Consider the following 23820-nt stretch of genomic DNA (forward strand, 5'->3'; position numbering starts at 1 on the left):
CAATAATAGCAATAATTATCAGCGGCCACCAATCAGCCAAACTCTGCGATATTCAGGACAATATACGGTACTCCAGGTATCACACCTAGAGAGAGCCACCATTCTCTTATACCAATTACCCAGTGATACCCACACACGTTTAATAATTTAATAATAATAGTAATATATTTTATTTACAGGAATGTAAATAAGAGTGAATTGACAATTCTAAAAATGAACTGTATTTTATGTAAATACACCACCCTTTTCTTCATTTTGCCACAAAAGCTACCAAGTAGTAGCTTAACAATAGGAATATTTCCCCTTTCATAGTATGGCCATAAAATTGGAGTTTGATATGGAATCTAACACAGGTTGGGATTACAGGGTTGTACCTGTATGTGTGTCAGCGAGTGACTGCATGTCTATGATGGAGGAAGAAGAGCAAGGAGAAGATTGGGGACAGAAGAGGAAAGAGGTGATTAAAAGAGGTAGAAGGAATAGGATAGATAATGGGTTAAGACACAGGAGAGAAGGGCAGAGAGGAACGTGAAGGGTTAAATGACTGCAGCATATAGAGCAGAGACAGGGGTTAAACACAGAGCCAGTCCTTGCAGTGCAGGCTTAGAATTACAGTCATTTAGTAGACATGCCCTTAGTGGCACAACTACCCGGAAATGCCACAGCCCCAACCCAGATAGGTGTAAAGCCAGGACAGAACATAAGTGTTCCGAAATATACTTTGTGTCCCGACGTCCGGCGTGTCCCTCCCCGTGGGCAGCTGTGCTCTCCGTGTGTATGTTTCATACGGTTGTTTCCGCGTTCTGTCCACGCACCCACCATTTTAGAATCTCAGCTGCCGATATGCAGACCTCTCCAGTGAGTCACTGCGCGGCGATGAATGAATTTCACTCTGGTTACTAAGCAATGAAACACGGAGTGTATGATTTAGCATCCTCTGTTACAAGCAGTCCCTGCATGTTAAAATATCCCCATTGGCGTGTCCTCTAAGAAACAACAGAGATATGTTCCTTTTATCCTTCGTTTATCTAGAGATAGGCAACCGGTCGGCCAGCTTTTAAGTTACCCAGTGGCTCAGGAATCCTATACAAATTAAGGGCTACTAACGGGAGCCCACAGGTTCTTGGAGCCCACAGTCGTGGAGGCTCGGGATGAAATGGAAGATGGCAGTCAAGCCAATGGTTTGGATGTCCAGGACAGTATGGTGGGGGTTACAGCTAATGGCTGGGGCTGCCCGAGATCAAAAACGCAATAAATATGTGGATACCTGCATATGTATTGCCCCTTTCCCTGCCCCCCAGGTATTTTCCACGCAGGTGACGTGTTTGACCGATCACATCTTCCTGTACATGATATACTCGCCACCAGTCAGCTCCAGCTCTGGTTGAAGCGAGGGGTCCATTGAGACCCCACATGTATGCACAAAAAGTACTCTAATTGAGTTCAGTTGGAGCACATTCTTGCCACTGATTGGCTGCTTTAAGCAGCCAGTCAGTGGCAGGAATCATCCGACCACGGAGGAGAAGGGCAGCTGCTGCTGCAGAGCATACGGTACGGTGCTCCGCAGCGATAACCTTTTCTATAATGTTTAAATTGCTGCGGTAAATCACGAAGCCCCTAAAACGTACCGGTGCAGCAGTACATCCCGGTAAACGGATCCGCCTGTGGGGTCATTTAATATATCAGACGATATGGTGGTCAGATTTTACAGTAACTGTGCAAGCTGTCAGCTGGAATTCTTTAACGCCGGGTTCCATTTGTCTGTGACAGCCGGACCGCTTTAACGGTGCGTTACATCTGTTTCTGACAGGTACACGTTGGTTTATCTTTATCTCTTGTTTCCATGGGCTTGCGCAGCGGGACTGCTTTACCCCCGAGGTGTGCGGCTGGGTATTCGTTCACTTCATTGGCCGGCTGACGTTCTTATCTGGATTTCGTTGTGAGTGTTACAAATGTTTCCGCGTGTTTGTCGCACTCCACCACTGGGACTTCATCGTGAATCTGATCCAGGGCCGCAAACATTTCGAGTTATTCGGGGGTCCCAGGTGTCTCGGGCTTAGCACCCAGCTTGTTCGCCGACATCTCATGGGAACTGATGTCTGATGCTTTCTGAGGATCACTCGGGAATAGAGAAGGTCCTTTAAAATCCTAGACCCATCATCCCGGTGTGACCTGTATCCGTGTATTCCATAGATAAATGCATACCGAGTTCTGGCAGCATTAGTCGATGAACTAAAATGAATTTACCGAATACATTGGTATATGCGAGAGGTCGAACTGCAGCGTATGGAAAGGAGCTGCACGCCCTCCTGGCAGAGAAGTGGTTAATGGGAGTCCTCTTTTCCTGCGTCTTTTATATCTATGTATCTATCATGGCGTCTCCGGGAGTCTGACTGTATTTCCTGCGTACGAACCGGAGTTACATTTAAATTGGATGACAAATGAAAAATGTCCCATTATCCCCGTGTAATCAGGACTAATCGTGCCTTAATCAGGTCAAGCATATGTTTATAAACTAATTAAGTATTGTGATCTGTGCTTGGCTTCAGTTTATCCCGCTGTTAGTCTCCCGTACACAGAGCATCGCAATCACTCATCCCCGCCTAACCCCGCCATTCCTTCATCTCAATTCTCATTTAACATGATTTTAGCATGACCTCTCATATGTCTTCCATGTTTAAGATCATTTAGGATCCATGCGCTGAAGACCATTCCTCCCCAGTGCGATTATACTTATATTTATACCGAACTCCCAGAGCCAACGCGGCCGGGCTCGCCAGCAAGGATCAACGGAAAAATAGTTCCAGGTTCCATGCGCGGCGACTCCTTTATATCCACGCTGGCAAAAATGTTTCCAAGAAGTTTTAAGTTACCATTAACATTGTTGGTAAAATAAACCTGCTCGGTGCTGTCCCTGTGTTATTGAATAGACTGATTATTGAATGATGTCCGATTCCCCCAAAACTGAGGTTACTCCAACAGGAACAGGAGGTTAAGATGACTGCTCCCATGGTATATATATATAGAAGGTCGAATTTTTTTTTTTTTTTTATTTTTTTTTTTTTTTATATGTTTATTTCACCCCACGTGGATTGATTGACAGTTCCTGTTCCAGGACAATAAAGCATTAATTCCTTTAGGTTTGTAATCCGTTCTCCCTGAAGCCATTAAGTGGACGGCGCGTTTATATCCGCCGCGTCCCGTTCGAAACGTTTTATATATTTTTAAAGAGCGCCGATAAAACCAAGGGTCATTTTTTTTCTCAGGTAATATAATTTATAGCCTCTTGTCTGTCTCCATGAGATTTTCCGGATGACGCTCGGGTTATTTATTATTATTATTGCATTGACTCGCTTGATATATTGCATTGTTTGGTTAAAAACAACGTTATGATGTTAGTGCTAAAAAAAGAAAAGAAAAAAAACTGTACAAGGTCATATGGTATGAGAGCATTTTATGGCATTGAAAAACATAGTTATATAACTGATTGATAGCAGTTATGCTTTTCTTTGATTTTTAACATGCGCAATAAATATGGAAAGCATGTAGATGGAAAAAACATTTAAAAGGAATTTTGTTGGTCTTTTTAATCGTTTTAAGCCCTACTTTATAGAAACCGACGTACTCACAAAAAATAAACTACAGAACTTGCATAATAAATAAAGCAAGAGTGGATTTGTTAGAATAACATGACAAATCTTTTAAATGAGATACTGTAAGGAGTGGAACATCCTTCCAGCAGAGGTGGTAGAGGTTAATACAGAGAGGGAATGTAAGTCTTCAGGGGTTAGGCGTAAGGTTTGAGGTTGAGAAAAAAGCAGACTGGATGGGTGGATGGCTGTTATTTACTGTTGTTTCCACCCAAAAGCAACACATCTTAATAATAATAATAATAATAATTAGTAGTAGTGGTATTTATTAGCAGTAGTAGTAGCAGTAGTAGTATTTTGTTGTTGTTAGTAGTAGTATTTAGTAGTAGTAGTATTTATTATGAGTTGAATTAGTAGTAGTATTTATTATTGTTAGTAGTTAGTAGTATTTATTATTGTTAGTAGTAGTAGTATTCATTATACGTTGTATTATTGTTAGTAGTAGTAGTAGAATTATTGTTAGTAGTTGTTACTATGAGTTATGAGTTGTAGTAGTAGTAGTAGTATTATTTATTGTTAGTATTATTAGTAGTAGTATTAATTATTATTCTTAGTAGTAGTATTTAATGAGTTTTTTTATTAGTAGTAGTATTGGTGGTAGTAGTAGAAGTATTTATTATGAGTTGTATTATTATTAGTAGTAGTATTTATTATTAGTATTATTGGTAGTATTAGTAGTAGTAGAATTATTATTATTATTAGTAGTAGTATTAGTATTGTTGTTAGTAGTAGTAGTAGTAGTAGTAGTAGTATTATGAGTCATATCATTAGTAGTAGTATTTATTATGAGTTGTATTATTAGTAGTTGTATTAGTAGTAGTACTTTTTATTGTTAGTAGTAGTATTTAGTATTGTTAGTAGCAGTAGTATTTATTATGAGTTGTATTATTATCAGTAGTAGTATTTATTATTGTTAGTAGTAGTAGTAGTAGTATTGTCTGTTGTTTTTTTAAGTATTCCCAAAAAAATGAGAATAAATACTGCCCTGCGTGGGTTTGTGTAAAAGCTTGTTTTTGGAAACATTGTAACTATGTCGATTGTTTCTACTATAATAACAAAGGGACATTGTGATAAAACATTACTAAGTAGTTAGACCCCGCATACTTAGATCTTTAGAATAGCAAGTCACTATTACGTTTTTGTTTTTTGTTTTTTTATACACGTTAATTTGCTTAATTTGTTTGAATATTTATTATAGCAGAGCCTCGCTTTGTGCTGCAAATCTTGCAAAACGATGTAGTCGCCACAAATCAGGGCAATCGTTCTGCTCTTTCAGTAGTAGCCAAGACAATAAAACATTCATCATCTAACTGGGGAAAACTGGGCGACACGGCCACGGCGACCAAGATGGGTGACTGAAACTTTGTGAAGCTGCATGAAGATGACCGATCAACCTCTCGAGGTTATCGCTTCTCATCAGACACGAGCGTTATTGGCTTGGGCTTCCGGTGAAGATGTCCGAGTCATTCGACAATTCCTAGAAAATCAGCCCATTAGACGCAAAAGTGATGGGGAGGCTTACTCAAGGCATGACTTTTTTCCTTTTCGGAATGTATTTAAATTGGACTAAATGATTGTGAAATCCCCAAAAACGAAACAATAATAATTTAGCTTGGCCACGGGTTACACGGCAGCCTTGGTACAGAAAAATTACCTTAGTGAATGAATGAAGCCTCACAACATTCCGCAGAAAAGTTTGCCGTCCAGCGCTTTCCAAAGAGAAACGTCTGAAGGCTGCAGGGCTATTTTTATGTGCTCTGAACACTTGCCCTAATTGCGGTGCACTTTTCTCTGCGTTATCCCGGACAGCATATTAATAAATAATTCATATGTTTGAATAATTCATGCCGCTCGATAACCCCTGTGTAGGTCCAACGCGCAGGTTATCTGCACCTCGCTGCACACCAGCCTCACGGTGACAGTCTCTATGCGCTGGGGAAGACAAAATGTTTACACACTATAACTCCCATCATTCTCTGCCAGCCAAATTGTTTGACATAACAGCAGACGCTATCGTTTCCCCCCCCTTAAATATGAGCGCAGTCTATAGGGGGTGGTGAGGACGCAATAGATTTATCTGTGGCTAATATATTTCCAGGTCTGTAAGTGAATTGCTAGAGAGTTGGGAAGGGAGGAAACATCTGGGTGATCGCTCAGAATTCCACGCGTTTGTCTGTTTCTCTATAGACATGAATTGATGCGCATCTGTTCCGAGGAACCTGTCAATGAGACCAAAGTGCCAAATGAAACTGTAGCCCACAATTTATCAAAACTCCAATTCAGATCTGTATCCGGTAACTTTGTTACCCAAATAAGCGGCAGCCGCGGAGAGTCACGTTTGGGAGAAGTCACTGAAATGTAGCGTTTTCAGCTTCGCGCACGGAAACTCCAGTAATAAATCATGTGCCGGGATTCCAAACCTTCCCCGTCCTTTGATACCCAGCACAGGCGTTCAGCCCTTTCAGTATAGCCTGCATACGGACCCGACGCGCATCGCATCTCCCGCTCCCCATTGCCTCCTCGTGGAGGCTTAGATGCACTGATCCTGATTAATATGTAGCATTTCTACATTTAGTATGAAGCGCTACTGGATTCGCCCCGTTAACTGGTGATTCGATAACAATGTATCTGAACTCTATCCTTCTGATATTCTAGTTATGGATCGTGCATGAACCCGGGATGGTTCCTTGGTGTAGGTGACCCTTGATGGAAACATATAAGGGCAATTAATGTATCTGTCTGACAATTCCTGTCATCGTTTAATTAATAATTTCCTAACATGTATTTTTTAAAGGATTCTAGGTTTTGAAGAACAGGAGATGACATTTAAAGAGGAGGCTCGCGACCTTCGCTATATAACCAGTAACTCTTGCAGGGAATTTATTCAAACTATTTGGACTTAGAAAGGTTATGGCTGCTTTGTAGCTCTTAGGTTCCATCGCTGAATGCTAACAGTATAGATTTGTCCGAATGTGGGTTGATCTTTTAGGTTAGCGGTATATAGTTTAACTTTCTTCTCATTAACCTTCAGCGCCTGGGTAACCTTCACCTTCTACTCCTTCTTTAACTGACCCTATCTTTAAGATCTAGTACGTGCGTGCTTTGTGCGGTATACGCTTCAATCCTCATATGGTTTGTGTTGTTTGTGTTGTGTTTGCTGCTTGGCATGCCCGCTGTCTGAGGGATAATTAGTGGCGCCGGTGGCACAGTCTGATCATTTATGAGTAGCGTCTGTGGTCTTCACTGTGGAGGGTCAGCGAGAACGGACCCAGGAGACTCTGTTGTATCTCTCTCCTCGTTCCCCAGCTTCTTTTGTTGAGTAGATAAAGAGGGTTCAACGATCCTTGTGACATTCAGAATGAGGATTTAATTTTCGACGTGCGATATTTCATTCTCTAGAAAATGTCATCTTACGTCTGAGTGCTTCTAGAGCTCCGTAAAGCTTCTTGTTGATGAGGTGGGCTTTACGTGCGTCGCTGTCTCTCTGATCAGTGGCCGGAGTTTAGCACCGATTGACAGAATATTCTATAATATCCTAATTAAAGCAGAGCTCCTAGGCGCCTTGTAACAGCCAAGATTGATTAACCCATTCAGACCAGTTTCTTTTTTTATATTATGGAACTGGAGTGATTTTAAACAATGCATTCAGCTGGGAGAATTTAGGGATAAGGTCTGATTATTCTATATGCCTTTTAACAAATGTCTTCTGTCATGTGCCTCTCAACTGTTATGGTGTTTATAATTCCTTTATGGCTGCGCTTCTAAACACGAAGGTGTGAAGTTCCACTAACGTTTTCGGAAACGCTCTGACGTTCACATCTTTCCATTTTAGGGTGTTTTTTGCCTTCTTTTGGATCAACAATAGTAAGGTTAGGTAGAAGGGTTGAATTTGATGGACTTAGGTCTTTTTTCAACCTTATGAATTATGTATTGATGCTGATTTTTTTTTTTTTTACGTTTTCCCTTTTTAGTGATATTGTTTCAGAGATATTTGGTATCAATGTATGGAATGATTCTGCCGTACCGCAGCCCATATATAATCATAGTAAAAGAAGCGAAATAGGCGTATTAATTCTGTTAAACTGTAAAATAATTTGGGGTTTGTCGTACTTGGAATAATATATTGTAACCGCGCTTCTGAAATATACTCTGTGAGCAGCATTCTGTTGTTGGTAAATATTTAATACAATGTTTCAATTAGACTGCAATTGATATCACTTAGTGATATAGAGGTCAATGTAGATTTTTGGCAGTCTGTTGGATAGATGCATGCGCTGATCCTTTAGGTGATGTTAGGTGGGTCTTGTATGGCTGGGGGGGGATACCCAAGGCTAACAGTGGGTGACAGAAGTCCAGCTAATGTCCTTCACACTGCTGCTGAAGTCACCTCCAGGCTCCTGACCGGCTTTATATGCTGAACCATAGAATCGCTGCGGATGTAAAGCGCTGCCGCCAGCTGTGACATGAGATTCACATCTAGAACTTGCAGGATAGGACATTGGTGTCGGGCGAAGTGAAGATTATACGTGTGTACAGAGTTATCGCTGCTGTAACAGATTGTGGGTTATGTGGGGGCTCGTTCTCTTGGGTCGTAAGCATTTAAACATTGACATCTCCAGCGTCGGGGTTCCACTTTTTCTTTAAATATTATCAGTTTCTTGCATGTGGTTCATACTCGCTGTATGAGTCTGTGAAATATGTTGTATAAACTAATCTGATTTAACGTTGTGACTGGCACAAAGGCAGTGCGATAAATCTGGAAATATCATGGCGATGAACAAAGCTTTAATATATTGAGGGGGTTTAAGCCTGCATGGGATAGACATAAGGCTGTCCTGAACATAGGGTCACCTAGCAAGCAGTGCTTGGGCTCTTTAAGAGAGAATGGCTTTACATATTCACAGTATATACAATACTTAATATCACAACAAACCATAATATCCAAAGACTTAAGAAATTCGTACACACAGATATAACACAGGGAGCATAGTGAGTCAACTCATGGCTAGCTTGTAGGTGGGTCTATTCACTAAGAAGTCAGTAAAGTAAAAGTCAACTTGACAGACTGCACCAGTCATCAGTCATATGCCCCCCCCCCATGCTAACACTCGGAAAATGACTTGCAGATTCACTAATCCGTGGGGTCTATTCACTGAAGGGAGATTTGGCAGGAGATTGTCTTTTAGATCCTTGATTATTCATTATGAAGGTCCATCTGCAGTGAGCTTCTGGCCCTGTGTAATAAATCAGCATCCGTTATCTACAGTAAGCTCCCTCATTAAATTATAGCGTTGTCAGTGTTGGTCCTTCATAAGAAATCGTAAAGTAAGAGGGTTAAAACCACAACTTCCCTGACAATGCTCCCTTTAGTGAATAAACACCTGTTGTTTAAGAGGGTTTGCGACTTTAAATGTTGCAAGTAATGGGTGAGGGAATGCTAGTTTAATGTGAACTTGTATGTCCTCACCTGAAATATGCAACCCCCGGCCACTTTAAATAAAAACAAAATGTTGGGTATAATATACTTATCACTAGTTCATAATAACTATTAACAAAAAATCCTATAGATGCATTGGGTAGGGGGAACAAGTGTGGAAGTTATCGGATCATTCAGCATCTGGTGGTCTGATGGTCATCCAGATGGATACAGGCTTTACTCAATGCAGGGCAAGTTACAGGAAAGGTCACCGTAGGATCAATTTGAGTCCCTTTCCCCAACAAAAGAACCGATGAAGTTAATCAAGTCATGGACCCCTGACTTCTATTGGGTAAGCTCAGGCTCAAGCTAAATGCAGCTTGTCACTAGCGTAGAAGTCACAATGTCATACAATGCCCCAAATCCAACAGAAATCCACCAAAGCTTCCACCAAACCTGTGATTTGCAGGATGAATGCCCAGAAAATCCATTTATAACTGGAAGATCCAATTGTCTTTTCCACTGCTTAAAGGGGGTGACATAATAGCCCCCCAATCTCTATCCCTGACATCGCTGAAGCCTTATTATAGTCTTATTCACATACTACCTCTGACCTCGTAATCACGCTCCGCAGTTTGCTGTGTTACAGAGTTAGTCGTCGTTTTCATGAGATGAGTCTTGGAGGGGTATGCAAGATTAGTTTGTTTCTGTGGTTGAATTTAATGATTTGATAATGTTACATAAATAAAATAAAAAGAAGTAATTGTGTATTATGTTACTTGCTTGCTGAGAATATATTATTTCTCACTTATAGCATCGGATGCCATCATCTCATAGAGGGTGATTTGTTACATTTGTTACTCCAGAGACCAGCCACATCCTAACTACAATACTATAAAACTCTATATTTGTAAAGACCTATAATCCTATAATTGTGACCCAATTTTCCCCTTTTCAGGGATCAGAGAGACAAATTGAAATTTACTCCACTGTCCCATGTTTTTTAAAACTATGTGAAAAAGAGACTCCCAAGATTCCAAGCGTATCTAACTTTCGGAGTGTGCATATCGAAGAGGCATATTCTATTACTAACACAACGCACACATACTATAGAGGCTTTATGGCAGCTCGTGTTGGCCAGGTTATATTCTACAGCGTATTCTGCAGGCGTGTGTCCGGTTTTTGCTGATATTCACTCGTTCTCGCAGAATCCGTCCAAATTGAATCATTTTAATATTCCGAATAATCATTTTTCTACAGAACAAAGAGATGAGGGGGGGCCAAGAACGCGCGCTGTATAATTTCAAGTTTCACTCAACAGCAAAGCCTATTGAAAAAAAAATTCAATAATAAATTACATTTTTTTTTTTCCATTCCAAGTGGATTATATACTCGGCTGCACAATCTTCACAGCTTCACCAATGGTCAACCCAAATATTCCATTCGTAGAGCTGAATAATCCTTATTGTTTTAAAATGTACATACATACCGAATGAAACTATTATTAACCCCCTAGACGGTGTATTTTTGTGATGTACGTAGAAGATAAACTAGTGGGCTTTAGTGCGTTTAAAGAGACAGAATCATAAATATTTTCTACGCACAGAAATTTCTTTTTCTCCTGGATGATATAGGTGGGATAATCTCGATAGACACAAGTAAAAGATCTCTGAGTCCTTAAGACATGTATATTGGTTGCTATGGCGATAAAACCACTTTTCAAACTTTGCATCACAATCACTCTTCATACATACTTATAGAGATTGACATCTTCATCCACATGACTTTTTTAAAATATATTTTTCAACGAATAATTAAACTTTTGGAATATATTAATATATTCCTATGTACTGAATAATAACGGGAATTAAAAAAAAAATTAATCTTTAAAATAAGCGCACGGAGTGTGAATTTCCAATAGTTTGGGAATTTCTGTGCTTACAAATTAAAGGACCCAACGTATCGACGTTCCTCCATCTACTTGGCGCTTCCATATGTAAAAAGTTATTTGAACGCAACTTAGTTATGGAATTTTAAGCTTCATTTTGAAAAATATACATTTTGTGTAATTATACAATATTGGGGGGAAAAACATTTTTTTTTCTTGTGGATAGTGTGGGTTTGGTGTGAAAAGAAAATCATAGGGAGCCTTGGCTGCGGATGACCAGATGAATAGGTGGTCTTTCGGTGCCCGCTACAGAATCCGTTAAAATGTTTTTATTGGAAATATATCAGGATAAATGACAAAAAATAAAAGATTGCGTCAAATCCAGTCTAGAAGTTGAGCGGCTAATTCTCTGGCTTTCAGAATGCCTGTGAAGACCAAACTTCTTCAGAAAATCTTTTTTTTCTTAATGTTTGCGATAATTTGAGTCCTTGGGGGTCTTCGTTGGGATAGCTGGTTGCAGCGGGTATGAATACTGCTTCTCTTATACTATATTTTGTATAAAAGTGTTAATAAAGCACGCGTTTGCTTGTATTTCGGTATGGATTGCCTTTCGTACAATAAATCAACAGAATATCAATCAGAGCTTTTAGCTATAAAAAGTGATAAACGGCTTTTCAGTGGGCCATCTGCCGCCATCATTATGTGTAACGATGTTATTTAACATTTGGATCAGATGCCCATTTAATCCGCGATTCTTCCGTGTGCCTCGGGATTCATTACCTGTCATTAAACGCATGCTTTGGGACTGCTAAAAAGTCAGGGAGGCGATGCTGACCCGAAAACGAGGACCGTTTGCCAGACAAACGCTATTTGACTTTGGGGCAATTTCATTCAGACTGGGGTGAACTAGAAATTAGATTTATGTTTGATGCCAGGGTTATAAGATTGAAATGCCCGGTACCTGTATTCACCTGCCAACCCCATCTCTTTTGGAGGCCAGGTTCATCCATCAAAGGGACACTCCAGCCATCAAACCCACTTTAATGCATATAATAGCTGAGGGGGGTCTAATGCTTGTGGGCATTTGCCCCGTCCTCAGCCATTTGCCGCGGAGGAGAAGTGATAAGCAGAGCACATCTCCTGACGTGTTATACACACACAGCCCCGGCTTAGCAAATTGTCTTGGGGTCTCTAAAAAGACCCCATAGCGCACGCATGGAAATAAATCACACCCATTGGTTTCAATGGGATCACTTTCCTGCCAGTGATTGGTTGCTTTGCAAAACCTTGCGGCACAGAATAGACAGGAAGCTGCTGTTTTAGGGCTGCAGCTTCTACTGAAGGTAGCTCTTTTGAAGAATGTATAATTAAGTATTTACAAAGCACTTTAATTTGCATTCTTTGTTGTATCCTGCGACACTGGAGGGTACGTCTGAGCTTTATAAAAGAGCCCAAGTGGTCGGCTACAACCAGTAATATTTTCTGGAGCAATGGCTGTCAGAACCTTCAGCGATTCGGCGGCCCAAGTTCTACTGCGGGAGTCTTTATATATTACTGAAGTCCCCAAGTCCTGCACCTGTGGAAATAAGCATTACAGTAAAAATAGGAACTTGTGAACAATATTCCAACATTTTTTTAAATCTTATTTTATTATGCATGTAATATGTAAAAAACGTAGACACAAACAGTGTTAAGACGGTTTCTTAGGGGGGAAATAATAATGCTGCATGCATTAAGTAGACCGGGAGGTTCTTCAGACCTGGAGGTGTTCGGTATAAAGCTGGGCTTTTACGTCTTCACGGAGGACAGATTATATAAATAGCCTGTGTATGAAAACCTCCGTGTAAATACGTTCTCTTAAGGGCTGGAGAGGGATGCCAGGGCTTGTGTAGGCGCTGATTAACAACAATGGGAGTCAGATCGTCGCCGTGGACCTGCTGAATATCGAAGCTCAACCACTAAAAGATGAAGCATAAATTTGTGAGCTCCGCTGAGCCGCAGCGCCAGCTTTTCCGGTCCCTTCAATTTACTTTATTTCTCGAACATTAGAGAGGATTATCTCGCTTAAGATGAGTTGGGCACTGAACGGAGATTGACGCGCCTCAACTGCGATAGGAATTTCGTGCTGTCGTCGCAGAGTACGCTAGGGGCAGCTGGGGTGGATGTACAATGACGTTCACTAAGATGTGAGCAAGTCGTGCAGGGAACCGGTACTCGTGGAAAAAAACTATTGACTGACATATTAACGTATCCAGGAGAAGCCAACCTGTTGGAAGGCTCGCTGTTGGGGGTTCTCTGAAACACCCCTTATAAATATCCATATTTAGATGACTTTCTAGTGATCTGCGTGTTGCCTGCTGCTGAGATATGATGTCATATGATGGAGTGATGCAATAGCCGTGAGAAAGGAAGCGTTAGTGGAGAGATCTGTGCCTAGACCTCGACCCCCAGACTATGGTGGCTGTTGAGGGGACCTGGACCCCGGGCAGCGGCCTCTCTTGCCCCATGTTAAAAATAACCATGCATAAGGTTATAAATCATTTGGATTTGGATGCAGCTCTACTTGAAGGATTGGTTTTCTTTTTAACCTGTGTTAATGCAGTTAGATGCTGGTTACACCTGTGACTTAGCACAAAGCTAACACTTTAATGTCTGGTTTCCTTTATCCCGTGGAAGTTCAAGGCTCTTATGGCAAATGTGAGTATTTAGGCGTTTGTGTTGTTTTAGACTTTTTGCCCTCCAATGCGTGAAGTTCTAGACCTGAAGTGGGAGTTCTGTTCTTTTCTCTGTTACTGTGCTTTATGGAGTTATATCTACTTTTGATGCTCTAGAGGCTAGGCTTTGATGCAGTTGCCTAGGTCTGCATGCCAGTGTGTCATGACCTAGGCTCATGTTCCGTACATGTGCTGGAACATGGTTATTGGCATCTCTCTTATCAAGTCCTTACATTGGTTTCATGTGACTTTTTTTTATTTTTTCATTAAAGGTGAACAATGAGAACGTTGTCAAAGTTGGCCACAGGCAGGTGGTTAACATGATCCGGCACGGAGGAAACCACCTCGTCCTGAAGGTTGTGACGGTCACCAGGAATCTCGATCCAGATGATACGGCCAGGAAAAAAGGTAGCGTTCATCTCCTTAACGTTTCGGTGACACAGGGGTTATATCTGTGGCCCCGGACACTTAAATCAAAATATAATATGACGGGTGATCACTCTAGAAAAGTTTTTGAACTACTTCCCAACTATGGGGTTTGTGAGATAAATGAATCTAGGTGAACATTGTCTATGAATTGTACGTTCATGTTGCCATTTTCCATCACGCACATTCTCTCTGTTATCCTGGGACCACCTTTTAGACCCTATTTAAAGAATTCCTGGCAGGAACAAGTTGGTAGCACTAAGCCCGGCCATCAAACTAGATCCCTCCTCGGACAAATTCTTCTATGAACCCTTTGTCAGCCTTTTCTTCTCCCCTGTGCTCCAGAACCTCAATTCTGCGGTGTGTTTCAGATCTCGATGTAAAGGGATCCGTCTCCTGTTCAGCCGCATTTGTTTTTATCTGAAAAAGGCATTATTTTGCTAGTTTTCCTGAAGTATAGTTCCTAAAGCCAAATGCTGTAGATGTTGCCATGACAATTAGCAGAAACGTGATTTTCGGTGCATAACAGAGAATAATAATGCACCAAATCCATTGGGTCCGGGGGATAAAGGAATCTTCACCGTATCTGAGAGGTTTATTTATTAAGAGGGCAAGTGCCGGGGTCACTGTTGGGACTATGGATGTTTGCTGTGTCTCGTCAGTCCAAAATCAGCCGTACAGTTTATGCAGATCAATTCCTTTCCACGGCAGCAGCTCATTAAATTACACAGACAGGGTACCAGGCTGTGGCTACCATGTTACCATGTTATAAAGCATGTTTCATCTGATCTGTTACAATTGTATCTGGCAGGCTCACATTATGTGGCACCTTTCATTTCATTGTTTGTTTTCATTGTTGATTAAAAAATCATCGTTTGTTCTTTTTGTGTTTATATAACGGTTGAAGTTAGCGTAGCTACGTATAGTATAATCCGCGGCCATTCTTTTATTTACATGACGTTGCAGACTTGTCATTAAAACCTGTATATGCTTCTGTTTAATACAAAGCACCCCCGCCTCCCAAGAGGGCTCCGACAACCGCTTTGTCCTTGCGGTCTAAATCAATGACTTCAGAACTTGAAGAACTTGGTAAGATTGTTATCTGTACAGCATGCCCGGCCCGTGTGGGGAACACCCTTGGATTGCTTTCATCCCTCATTGCCCTTCAGAGTTTGCGTTAATATGCCTAGCCTGGGAATGATTGCATGGCATGCATAAGTCACCAACATGCAAACCATACAACACGTATGACCTTCTGCATTCGGGGGGGGGTTGAGATGTTGCCCCTGTGTGTGATATTTCTACGTTTGTATAGCTTTCTCGCTCCTCTAATTTTTCTCTTATCTTGAATCCTTGGGCCCTCTCAGCAGTGGATAAAGGTAAGATATAACCAGCCGCGGCTGCAAGAACTGTGTGTCCTGGCTAATATCTTTCTGCTAGGGAAACCATCGTTCCTTCTTACCCAACAGCTATGTTATCACGCAGGGCTACCTCTCAGGGGTCATAGTGTCCATAGACTTAGAACAAAGCTGGGAGATCAGACGGCCTCCTTCCAATTTCTCGGGCTCTTCTTTATAGAAATAGGCTAATTCGGACGGACATGGCGACGTAACAGAATCTTACGGTCCAACATTCTCTTCTTAACATTCCGTACTCAAAGCTAAGCAGCACCAGCCAGCAGAGAACAGGGCGAACCAGTCAGAGAGAATCAGTCATTACAATCACAGAGTACAGACAGGGTCAGCCATCAATTACATTACAAAGCAACCAAATCTCATTAACTTCTGGGCTTTACCGTAAACAAATCCGGTGGGGTCGACGGTAACGAAATCAGCCGTATATGTAATTAACCTTTTAGAATCAGAGGTGCGAGCGGTGTACTGTCCTGCAACATGCTGCTCGCCCCTTTGGCGTTCCAACGTTTAAAGAAAAGCCAGCAAAACCTTACTGTTGCTCGTTAGATTGATACTGAAATAATATCGCTAAAGTCATCGCAATGTCATGAAAAAAAAAAACGGCTTTATTATCATTACTCCAAGAACTAATCCAACATCCGGCACACGTGAAATAATCACAGACGTAGAACGTCTCTGCCTGCCCTGTAGGTATGGAGCGTAGGGGTTCATGTATGTCCTAACTAAATCAGTATACTTGGCTTTGTTATTATAATATAATCAATCAATAAATTGTACAGATTAATATATCATTACATTATCATATAATATGATATGTGATAATATCTCAGAACCCAACCGGCTGTTAGTAAAGTGTGCTTTAAGTTACTCTAAATACTAGATCCGCTTCTGCCGTGAATTGTATGATGTACAGAATGAACGTATAGATCACATCACATAAATTTCTGGTTTTCTCTGTATTAAAATTTAATTATATATATATATATATATATTATTGCACTGCGTTAATAAACAGTGGGACATGTGACTGGCGTTCCAAGGGCGGAATTATAGCAAACGTACGCAGACAATGTATCGCGCGGCCTTTGATATTATTTCAGTCTAGGGCTTTATCGGCTGCTTCCGTGCCCCAGCGACTGACTGAGCGATCGCTTATTGAACAGGATCACCAACTTACTCCGCAGGACTGATGGCCACAGACCGGGACGTCGACTCCGGACCTTATCAGGCATTAAAGGGCAGAGTCTGTCACTTTTGGGCAAGAGCAGTCTCTTCGAGGCAGGATCACACCACAGCCCAGTATCAGTCCCTCCAGGAGAGGAAGCCCCTGTTAGGCAGGATCACTCACTACTGGACAAGATCCCTTGGGAAGCAGAAACGGTCGCTCGCCGAGAGGAGCCAACACTATTCACATTGTCAAACCCTGCTGGGCACTCTCAGTCCTGACTGGGCGTTACTGGGAAAGATCAGCCGCTATTGGTTTTTCCTAGGCAGGATCAGTCACTACTGAGAGGCCTCGATAGCTCAATGCTTCCTCCATTAAAAGCAATGATCGATCGTCATGCAGAGCCGGGGTCCGCAGCAGAACGTTATTGAAAATATGTTCCGTTCCTTCCCTCTTTTCTCTTCCCTCTCCCTCTCTTCCCTGCTTCTCATCCACGAACCTGTATACCGACGTCTAAACAATGGTCTTCTCTTATATAATGGCTGACGCAAACCACTCGCTATTAACTGCTGTAATAATAACGTGTTCTGATACTTTGCTCGCTCCAATGCTGCTGGCAGGGGTATTCACGCGCTGGGGGGGGGTCCGTGTAAACTGCCCCCTGACATGTAAATGCACCTTCCGCTTGTTCTGTCTCTCCCTCCTCCTGAACTCCTTTTTTTCATCCATAATTCCTTACCGGCGGTATAGAGGGCTTTCTTTTTCTGCGTCAGTTCTGACGGCCTATGTCGTGCTTTCTGATGCTATAGCTACGCTAAAAATGTACCAATAATAACCTGAAGTTAGAAAAAAACTAACGTTCTTCAGATTCTACATACGCTTTGTGAAAGCATGCCTGCCTCCGCTGGAAACGGAACCGCTAAATGGATTTATGAAGTTTTGGCCACAGAGAAGCCGTTTTATTAGTTAGCTTTTAAGAACCCGGAACATGATGTCATGTGACATCTCCATCCATGACCTCACAGGTCCTTTCTTCATTACCCCAGTAGAAAGAGACCTTTGAGACTTCAAAGCTCACATATTTTGACTATATTGACCTATTAAAGGGTTTCTATAAATATTAGAAAATATTTTTTTTTGCATCAAATAGTCTCTTTTTGTAACAATTACTTATTAACCCTTTGTGAAGTCAAGTGGAGTTTCAGTTTATAAAACTCTGTTCTTAAAATATATCTACGATGTCAAAGGGTAGCATTTCATTTTAGAATTAAATCATATCCATAATATTATATTAAAGCTCCTCTTGTTGGTAGCGATAACCCAATTTAAATGTTAAATTATTATTTTAAATAATTCAAAGCGATTGCCACGTAGATGTTCATACGGCTTTAACTAAGAATATAGATATATCCGGAAATGGTTTAATCTTAAATTATTTATTTAAAGCATTTTGCAATCAGACCTGTCACGTCGTGTTTTTTTTGGGGTTCTTGTTTTGCAATTAATCAGTGATATGGTGTATTATCTTAATTATGCGCTTTCTACACACAGGATGTCAAGCTATTCTGTATTTTATTCATCGTTTTTGTTTCTCTTTTATTCTCTGGTAAATTATAGGCTACTGTGATTTATTTTGTAGCTCCGTATTTTAATGTCATGTAATACCCTTCCGTGTAATATCGAGCAGGGCTATTATCTGCCATATAAAGGAATAATAATGTCTGAAAATGAAAAGACGGATTTTTGTGTGTATTATTTTTGTGCCTGGAATCTGTCCCCTACCCTTAGAGGCAGACACAGAGGATCTGTTTATTTTAATTATTTTATTTGTGCATTTATTTTAGTGTACTCCTGTTTTTATCCTTTAATGACTTTTGTTTTATTATTTATTTAGGTATTTATTTTATTTTGTTATTTTTAAGGGGTATCCTATAACGACCCCTCTTTTATTATTTATTTATTGAGGCATTTATTATTATTTTTAAGGGGTATCCTATAATGGCCTCTATTTTATTATTTATTTAGGTATTTATTTTATTTTATGCTGTTTGTAAGGGGTATCCTATAACGACCCCTCTTTTATTATTTATTGAGGCATTTATTTTATTATTTTTAAGGGGTATCCTATAATGGCATCTATTTTATTATTTAGTTAGGTATTTTTTAGTTTATGCTGTTTGTAAGGGCTATCTTATGACCCCTCTTTTATTATTTATTTAGTCATTTATTTTATTTTAAAGGGTTTCCTATAATGGCCTCTCTTTTATTATTTATTTATTTATTTATTTATTTAGGCATTTATTTTATGCAATTTTTAAGGAGTATCTTATAATGGCCCCTCTTTTATTACCGGTATTTATTTAGGCATTTTTTATTTTTAAAGGGTTTCCTATAAAGACCTCTCTTTTATTATTTATTTAGACATTTATTTTATGCTATTTTTAAGGGGTATCCTATCATGGCTGCTCTTTCATTATTATTTTTTTTTTTTGCATTTATTTTGTTTCACATTATTTTTAAGGGGGTATCTCTTTCACATGTGCCGGGTTCAGTGTCCTATTGATGAGAAGTCACTGGGATCCAGTAGGATGCTATGTTATAATTATTAAAGACAAGACAACTTAAATGTCCTAAATGCAGCTTTTCCTGCATTTTGGGGACGCAGCATTCTGTATAGATTGTGAACATTTTTCTCTATTTCCTAGGAAGTTTCTCTGTCGGTATTTACTATTTCTTAAATATTTCTGCTCTATTCTGCGCACGGTACCATCTCCCCGTGTCTTTCGGTTCTGTATATTTGTGTTTGATCTGGCGCCCAATCGTAGTGTATTCTCACTGTGTGTGTTTAGGAGTCGCTCGGTATGGATTATTATTATGTGCATCGAATAAATTGTTAATCCTTTCCAAGAAAGCGTTTTCCTTTTCTTAATGTGCGCAGAGATTCAAGAAAAATGTTAAATCGAGATTTAGTTGCGATTTCGTTATGTTTTGTGTGTTTGGATTTGACAATAAATTCCCTTTTCTATTTGCAAGCCTCTGTACGGAAAAAGAAGGGTAAGGGCGTATGTCACGTCTCCTGTGGTCTGTTCAATATGTGTTCTTGCAAAGTAACGATGTGTATCCTCTTTTCGACGAAGCCCCGTCCGTGTAACTGCATGACATCGAGCCCCGGTGTATCAGACACGTGGCAAGGTCCTCGTCTGTACCGAATCTCTGTTAGACTCTTCTGTGTCTCTTAGCACTTTGTGTCGCTGGTTTCCTGACGTCTTCTCAATGGAGTTTGTGTTCTTCGTGTACGGAAGCCCCATCTCACCCACCTCAGTCTGGTTTACGAAGGGGATCGGTCGATTAACACGAGTCAGGTCTGCAGGCCCACCTAGAACGAATAATATAGGTTGCATTATTTAATGAATATAATAACAAACATATTGGAGGATCATAGGAGTTATAGTCTATCCACAGCTGGAGAACCACAAGAGCTCAGGGCAAATCCAATCTTTAAAAAAAAAAAAAAAAAAGCCACAATTTCCAGTTACCTGCAGAATTCGGCCCAAAATGGTTTCCGTCGTGGAAAATGATCTGCTCATAGCTGGAAAGTATTTATCCCAAGCTCTTTATGTTAAGAATAGGGCAGTGTTCAGAATGTGATTTTATTGTGGACTAATCAACGGCAGAAACCGTAATACCGGTGGGCTGCCTGATCGATGAAATCAGAGCTGTGGGTCTTCCCTATGTAAACGCTGCTATCTAAACCCCCCACCCCCACCCCAAGGAGCTCCGTTTATTACTGAATAAATACAATTCCACGTTCAGTAACGCAATAAACTCCCCCGGTGTCATCTGAAAACCCCTGATTGTATTGCCTTCTTTTTAAGAGGTCTGTTTATTATTCTTATTATTATTATTGTTTTATATAGCACCAATTCCGTAGTGTTGTACAATGAGTAGATAACAAGTAGTATATAACATAACAATATGACGTAGAGAAACGGCTCGAAGGAGCTTACAATCTAGAGAATTAGCAAAGTGCTCTCCTGACCTCTCTCCACCGTAGATACATGTGGTAGATACGGTGGTAATGAAGAGGGACTAGTGTCCTAATTCACCCTCTTTCACATGTATTTTATATCTAAAAACACCAGAAGATACAAATGTTTCCTTTTAACTCTGTATTCTTTAATTATAGGGCATCTCCAAAATACCATCTTTCTATAGGATTGGTTGAAAGTATGTCATATACTATTGGATAGGAACAAATGCCTAACCATTGCGCAGGATTGGGTGTAATAAAAAATAGAAATTTAGAAACTTCTGGTGCTTCTGCCTGGTTTGTAGTTTAATCCTGAACTTCGCTGTCCTTCTGACCATAACCTGGACTTGATCTTCCATGGTCCCCATCGAGGGACACCAGCAGCCAGAACTCATTGAGGGCAGAGGGGTGGATGGGTATCAACCGCTGCTTTTGCTTGGCCGAGTTTAGCTTTGCTTTTTTTATTTTTTGCCTTTTCCTGCTTTTTTTCCATCACCTGCTTGTGAAGCAACATGAAAAATAGAGCCTGTTTTTGAAATAAGTCAGAGATCAGCGATTAAACCACTACCAGGCAGAAGACGACTCTTCTAAAGCCCTGTTACTCCCCGATCAGATCTGTCAAATCTCAACCCAGAGTCAAGAAATATGCCCTCGTCCGCCATCGTAAAATGTAATTTTTGAACCGCTTCTGTTTCTTTGAATAGAACCAAGATTGCTGAGGCTAAAAATAGGCTTTAATTTAATTTATTTTATCTCAAAGTTCACGCCAATTCAGTATCTGTCACTAACACAAAACAATATATGTCTTATTGATCACAAGGATGGAACGCAATGAACTTTACGTCAGAACGTGACTTTTATTTCAATGTTGGCCAAGATCTGGTCTACTTTATAGAAAACTATAGAGTAGGGTAAACATTTAGTATGTAGCTGTCTCTAAGCAGGCAAAGGTTACTACTGGCATCCCAAATGTTGTCAAAATACATGTCCTCAACTAACATAAGGTAGACAGGAGTGCAAATAACCCCTGGAGTGCAAATAACCCCTGACATTGCCGCTTGTATCGGACCAAAGGCAGCCGTTGGGTAACTCATTCAGTAAAAGGCACCTTGGTTACTTTTAAACAGCGTTTCTATTATGCTCAGCCAGCGTAATAACATTGGAAGGGAATCTGGCTGCCCAGCTGATAGTAAACATCCTACATGGAGGTCGGCTTCACCCAAGGATCTGTGAGAATAATGCGTGTTACCCACGGTATCGCAGATCTATGATCGTCAATGCGAAGGAGTAACTTTGTATCATACGCTTATTGCAACATTCAGCAGTTATTCTTTCTAAAAAAAATAAAGTGGCGCGTGTTCTTTGGGAAAGACTCTATTTAAACAAAAGTTGGAATGCAAAGGACTGCCTACCGTGTCTCGGAGCAGCTGGCCGGGGGTTAGGGATGAAACCTCTGAGTATCGCATAATAACATAGCTTGCAGAGCCCAGATCCACCGGCTTTGGTGTCTTCTGATTATTCTCTTAAACAATATTGGAGGGAAAGTGATGTCAACATCCATAAGCCATACCACCCATGTAAGTGATGTTGGCATTTCGGAGCCCCCTTAGAGATACGGGGTGGGTGTCTGGTGCAATGTCTGTGCTAAAGGTTTTCTCTCCGTTTCTATGTAGATGTTCAGCTTTCAGATGTTGAGTGTTTGAAGAGGAGGATTGTTATTCGCGTTGCGCTAAGTAAACACTGCTTGCATGCGGGCTTTAAATGGCAACCATGCATGCCGCATAGATCTACAGACGGTTCCCGCTTGCTTGCCTGGGAATATGCTGCTGGCCTATGCAGTGCCTTGTGAAAGACCATGCCTTCGACTCTTTTATTTTAATTTTATTTCCCGCTTATGAAAGCCACCGGTTTTTCCTGACCGTGCATTCGTGTGTCTTGTGAAGTGGCGAGGGCGCTGACCGAGTGCGCTCCTCTCTTTTCATTGCAGATAAAACGGAGGAGAGCGGGCCCTCATCCAAGCCCGTGAGACAAGTGGATAACGTACCCTTAGATTCCAGAATTGCCACAATTAAACAACGCCCGTCCAGTAGATGCTTCCCTACTGCTCCAGAAACAAATGTGAGTAAAAGGCCTGGGCCGTGCCAAAGAATAAGACTTATCAGATGTCCCAGGACTGGTAAATCTCCCCACGCGTTGCGTATTCTTATAAATCTATGGCTTTGCCCACCATCCTCCCTCTCGCCCTTTGCATGCCACAGGATTGAGAAACATGGCGGCCAAAGAGATAGTTATGTCATGCTCGGGATATTAAAACCACATCCTAAGATAAGTGGACCCCTTCCCACTTCATAGACCAGATACCACCAGTGACAGCTTCACTACCCAAACAAATTTGTGATGTTATCATAAAGTGCTGTTTGGGGTTTGCTGTCTTCAGGCTGCGATTAATTGCCTCCCTGCAAAGCACTCACATCAAGAACTAAATTATTATGAAACATGACCTAGCCTCTTCATGCTCATACAGAGGAGTCAGGCTTTGGGATAAGGCTTTTCCCAGGGCATCCAGCCGACTCTGGGCAGGGGGCTTGTGAGTCCATCACAGCTCGTGGCACTTGGGATGTTTTAAGCTTGGGTATCGGGAGAGGTACGTGCTGACGTGTGTTCGGAAGTTTCTGCATTAGCTCTATTTTATTCTATTTTGTTGTAGTCGATGTATGATAGGCAGGGTATCGCTGTAATGCCTCCCGCAGTTCCAGGAAACCAGCAAGGCCCTTTTCTCGGTATACCCCGCGGCACAATGCGAAGGCAAAAATCGATAGGTAAGAAACCCTTTTCTGTCGTTTTTGTGTGTGCCACATACCCTGCTTTCCCGTGCTCTAGAGCTTAACGTGTCAGGCAGGATGGGAATCTGTCGGTCCCTATTTTGACATTTTGCTGCAGATAAGTTACATCTGTTGGCTGTCCGCCATTTCTTCTTGGCTTATTTCCCATTCAGGCCAGCAATGCATTGGTGAGGTACTGGGCCCTAATACACACCAGAACAACGCACAAGTCCCAGTCTACTCTGGACGTCTAAAGCACATAAGACATTGGGGGGGGGGTGTTAGCAGACTCGG

The 23820-nt window shown here is 41.1% G+C and overlaps 1 protein-coding gene across 3 annotated transcripts in view; it reads left to right on the forward strand.

The window, feature by feature from the left end:
* SHANK2 (SH3 and multiple ankyrin repeat domains 2) overlaps positions 1–23820 on the forward strand; it is a 164907-nt gene that overhangs the window by 131643 nt on the left and 9444 nt on the right. For 2 of the 3 annotated variants that reach the window (XM_053448763.1, XM_053448764.1), the window contains 6 exons: positions 13941–14076; positions 15103–15183; positions 15462–15473; positions 19708–19728; positions 22692–22822; positions 23412–23523. In XM_053448763.1, coding sequence (XP_053304738.1) covers positions 13941–14076; positions 15103–15183; positions 15462–15473; positions 19708–19728; positions 22692–22822; positions 23412–23523 — 493 coding nt within the window. The remainder of the gene's footprint in view (positions 1–13940; positions 14077–15102; positions 15184–15461; positions 15474–19707; positions 19729–22691; positions 22823–23411; positions 23524–23820) is intronic. The other variant, XM_053448765.1, reaches the window with a different exon arrangement.

Source organism: Spea bombifrons, chromosome 10 (assembly GCF_027358695.1).
Source record: "Spea bombifrons isolate aSpeBom1 chromosome 10, aSpeBom1.2.pri, whole genome shotgun sequence".
NCBI classification, from domain to species: Eukaryota; Metazoa; Chordata; class Amphibia; order Anura; family Pelobatidae; genus Spea; species Spea bombifrons.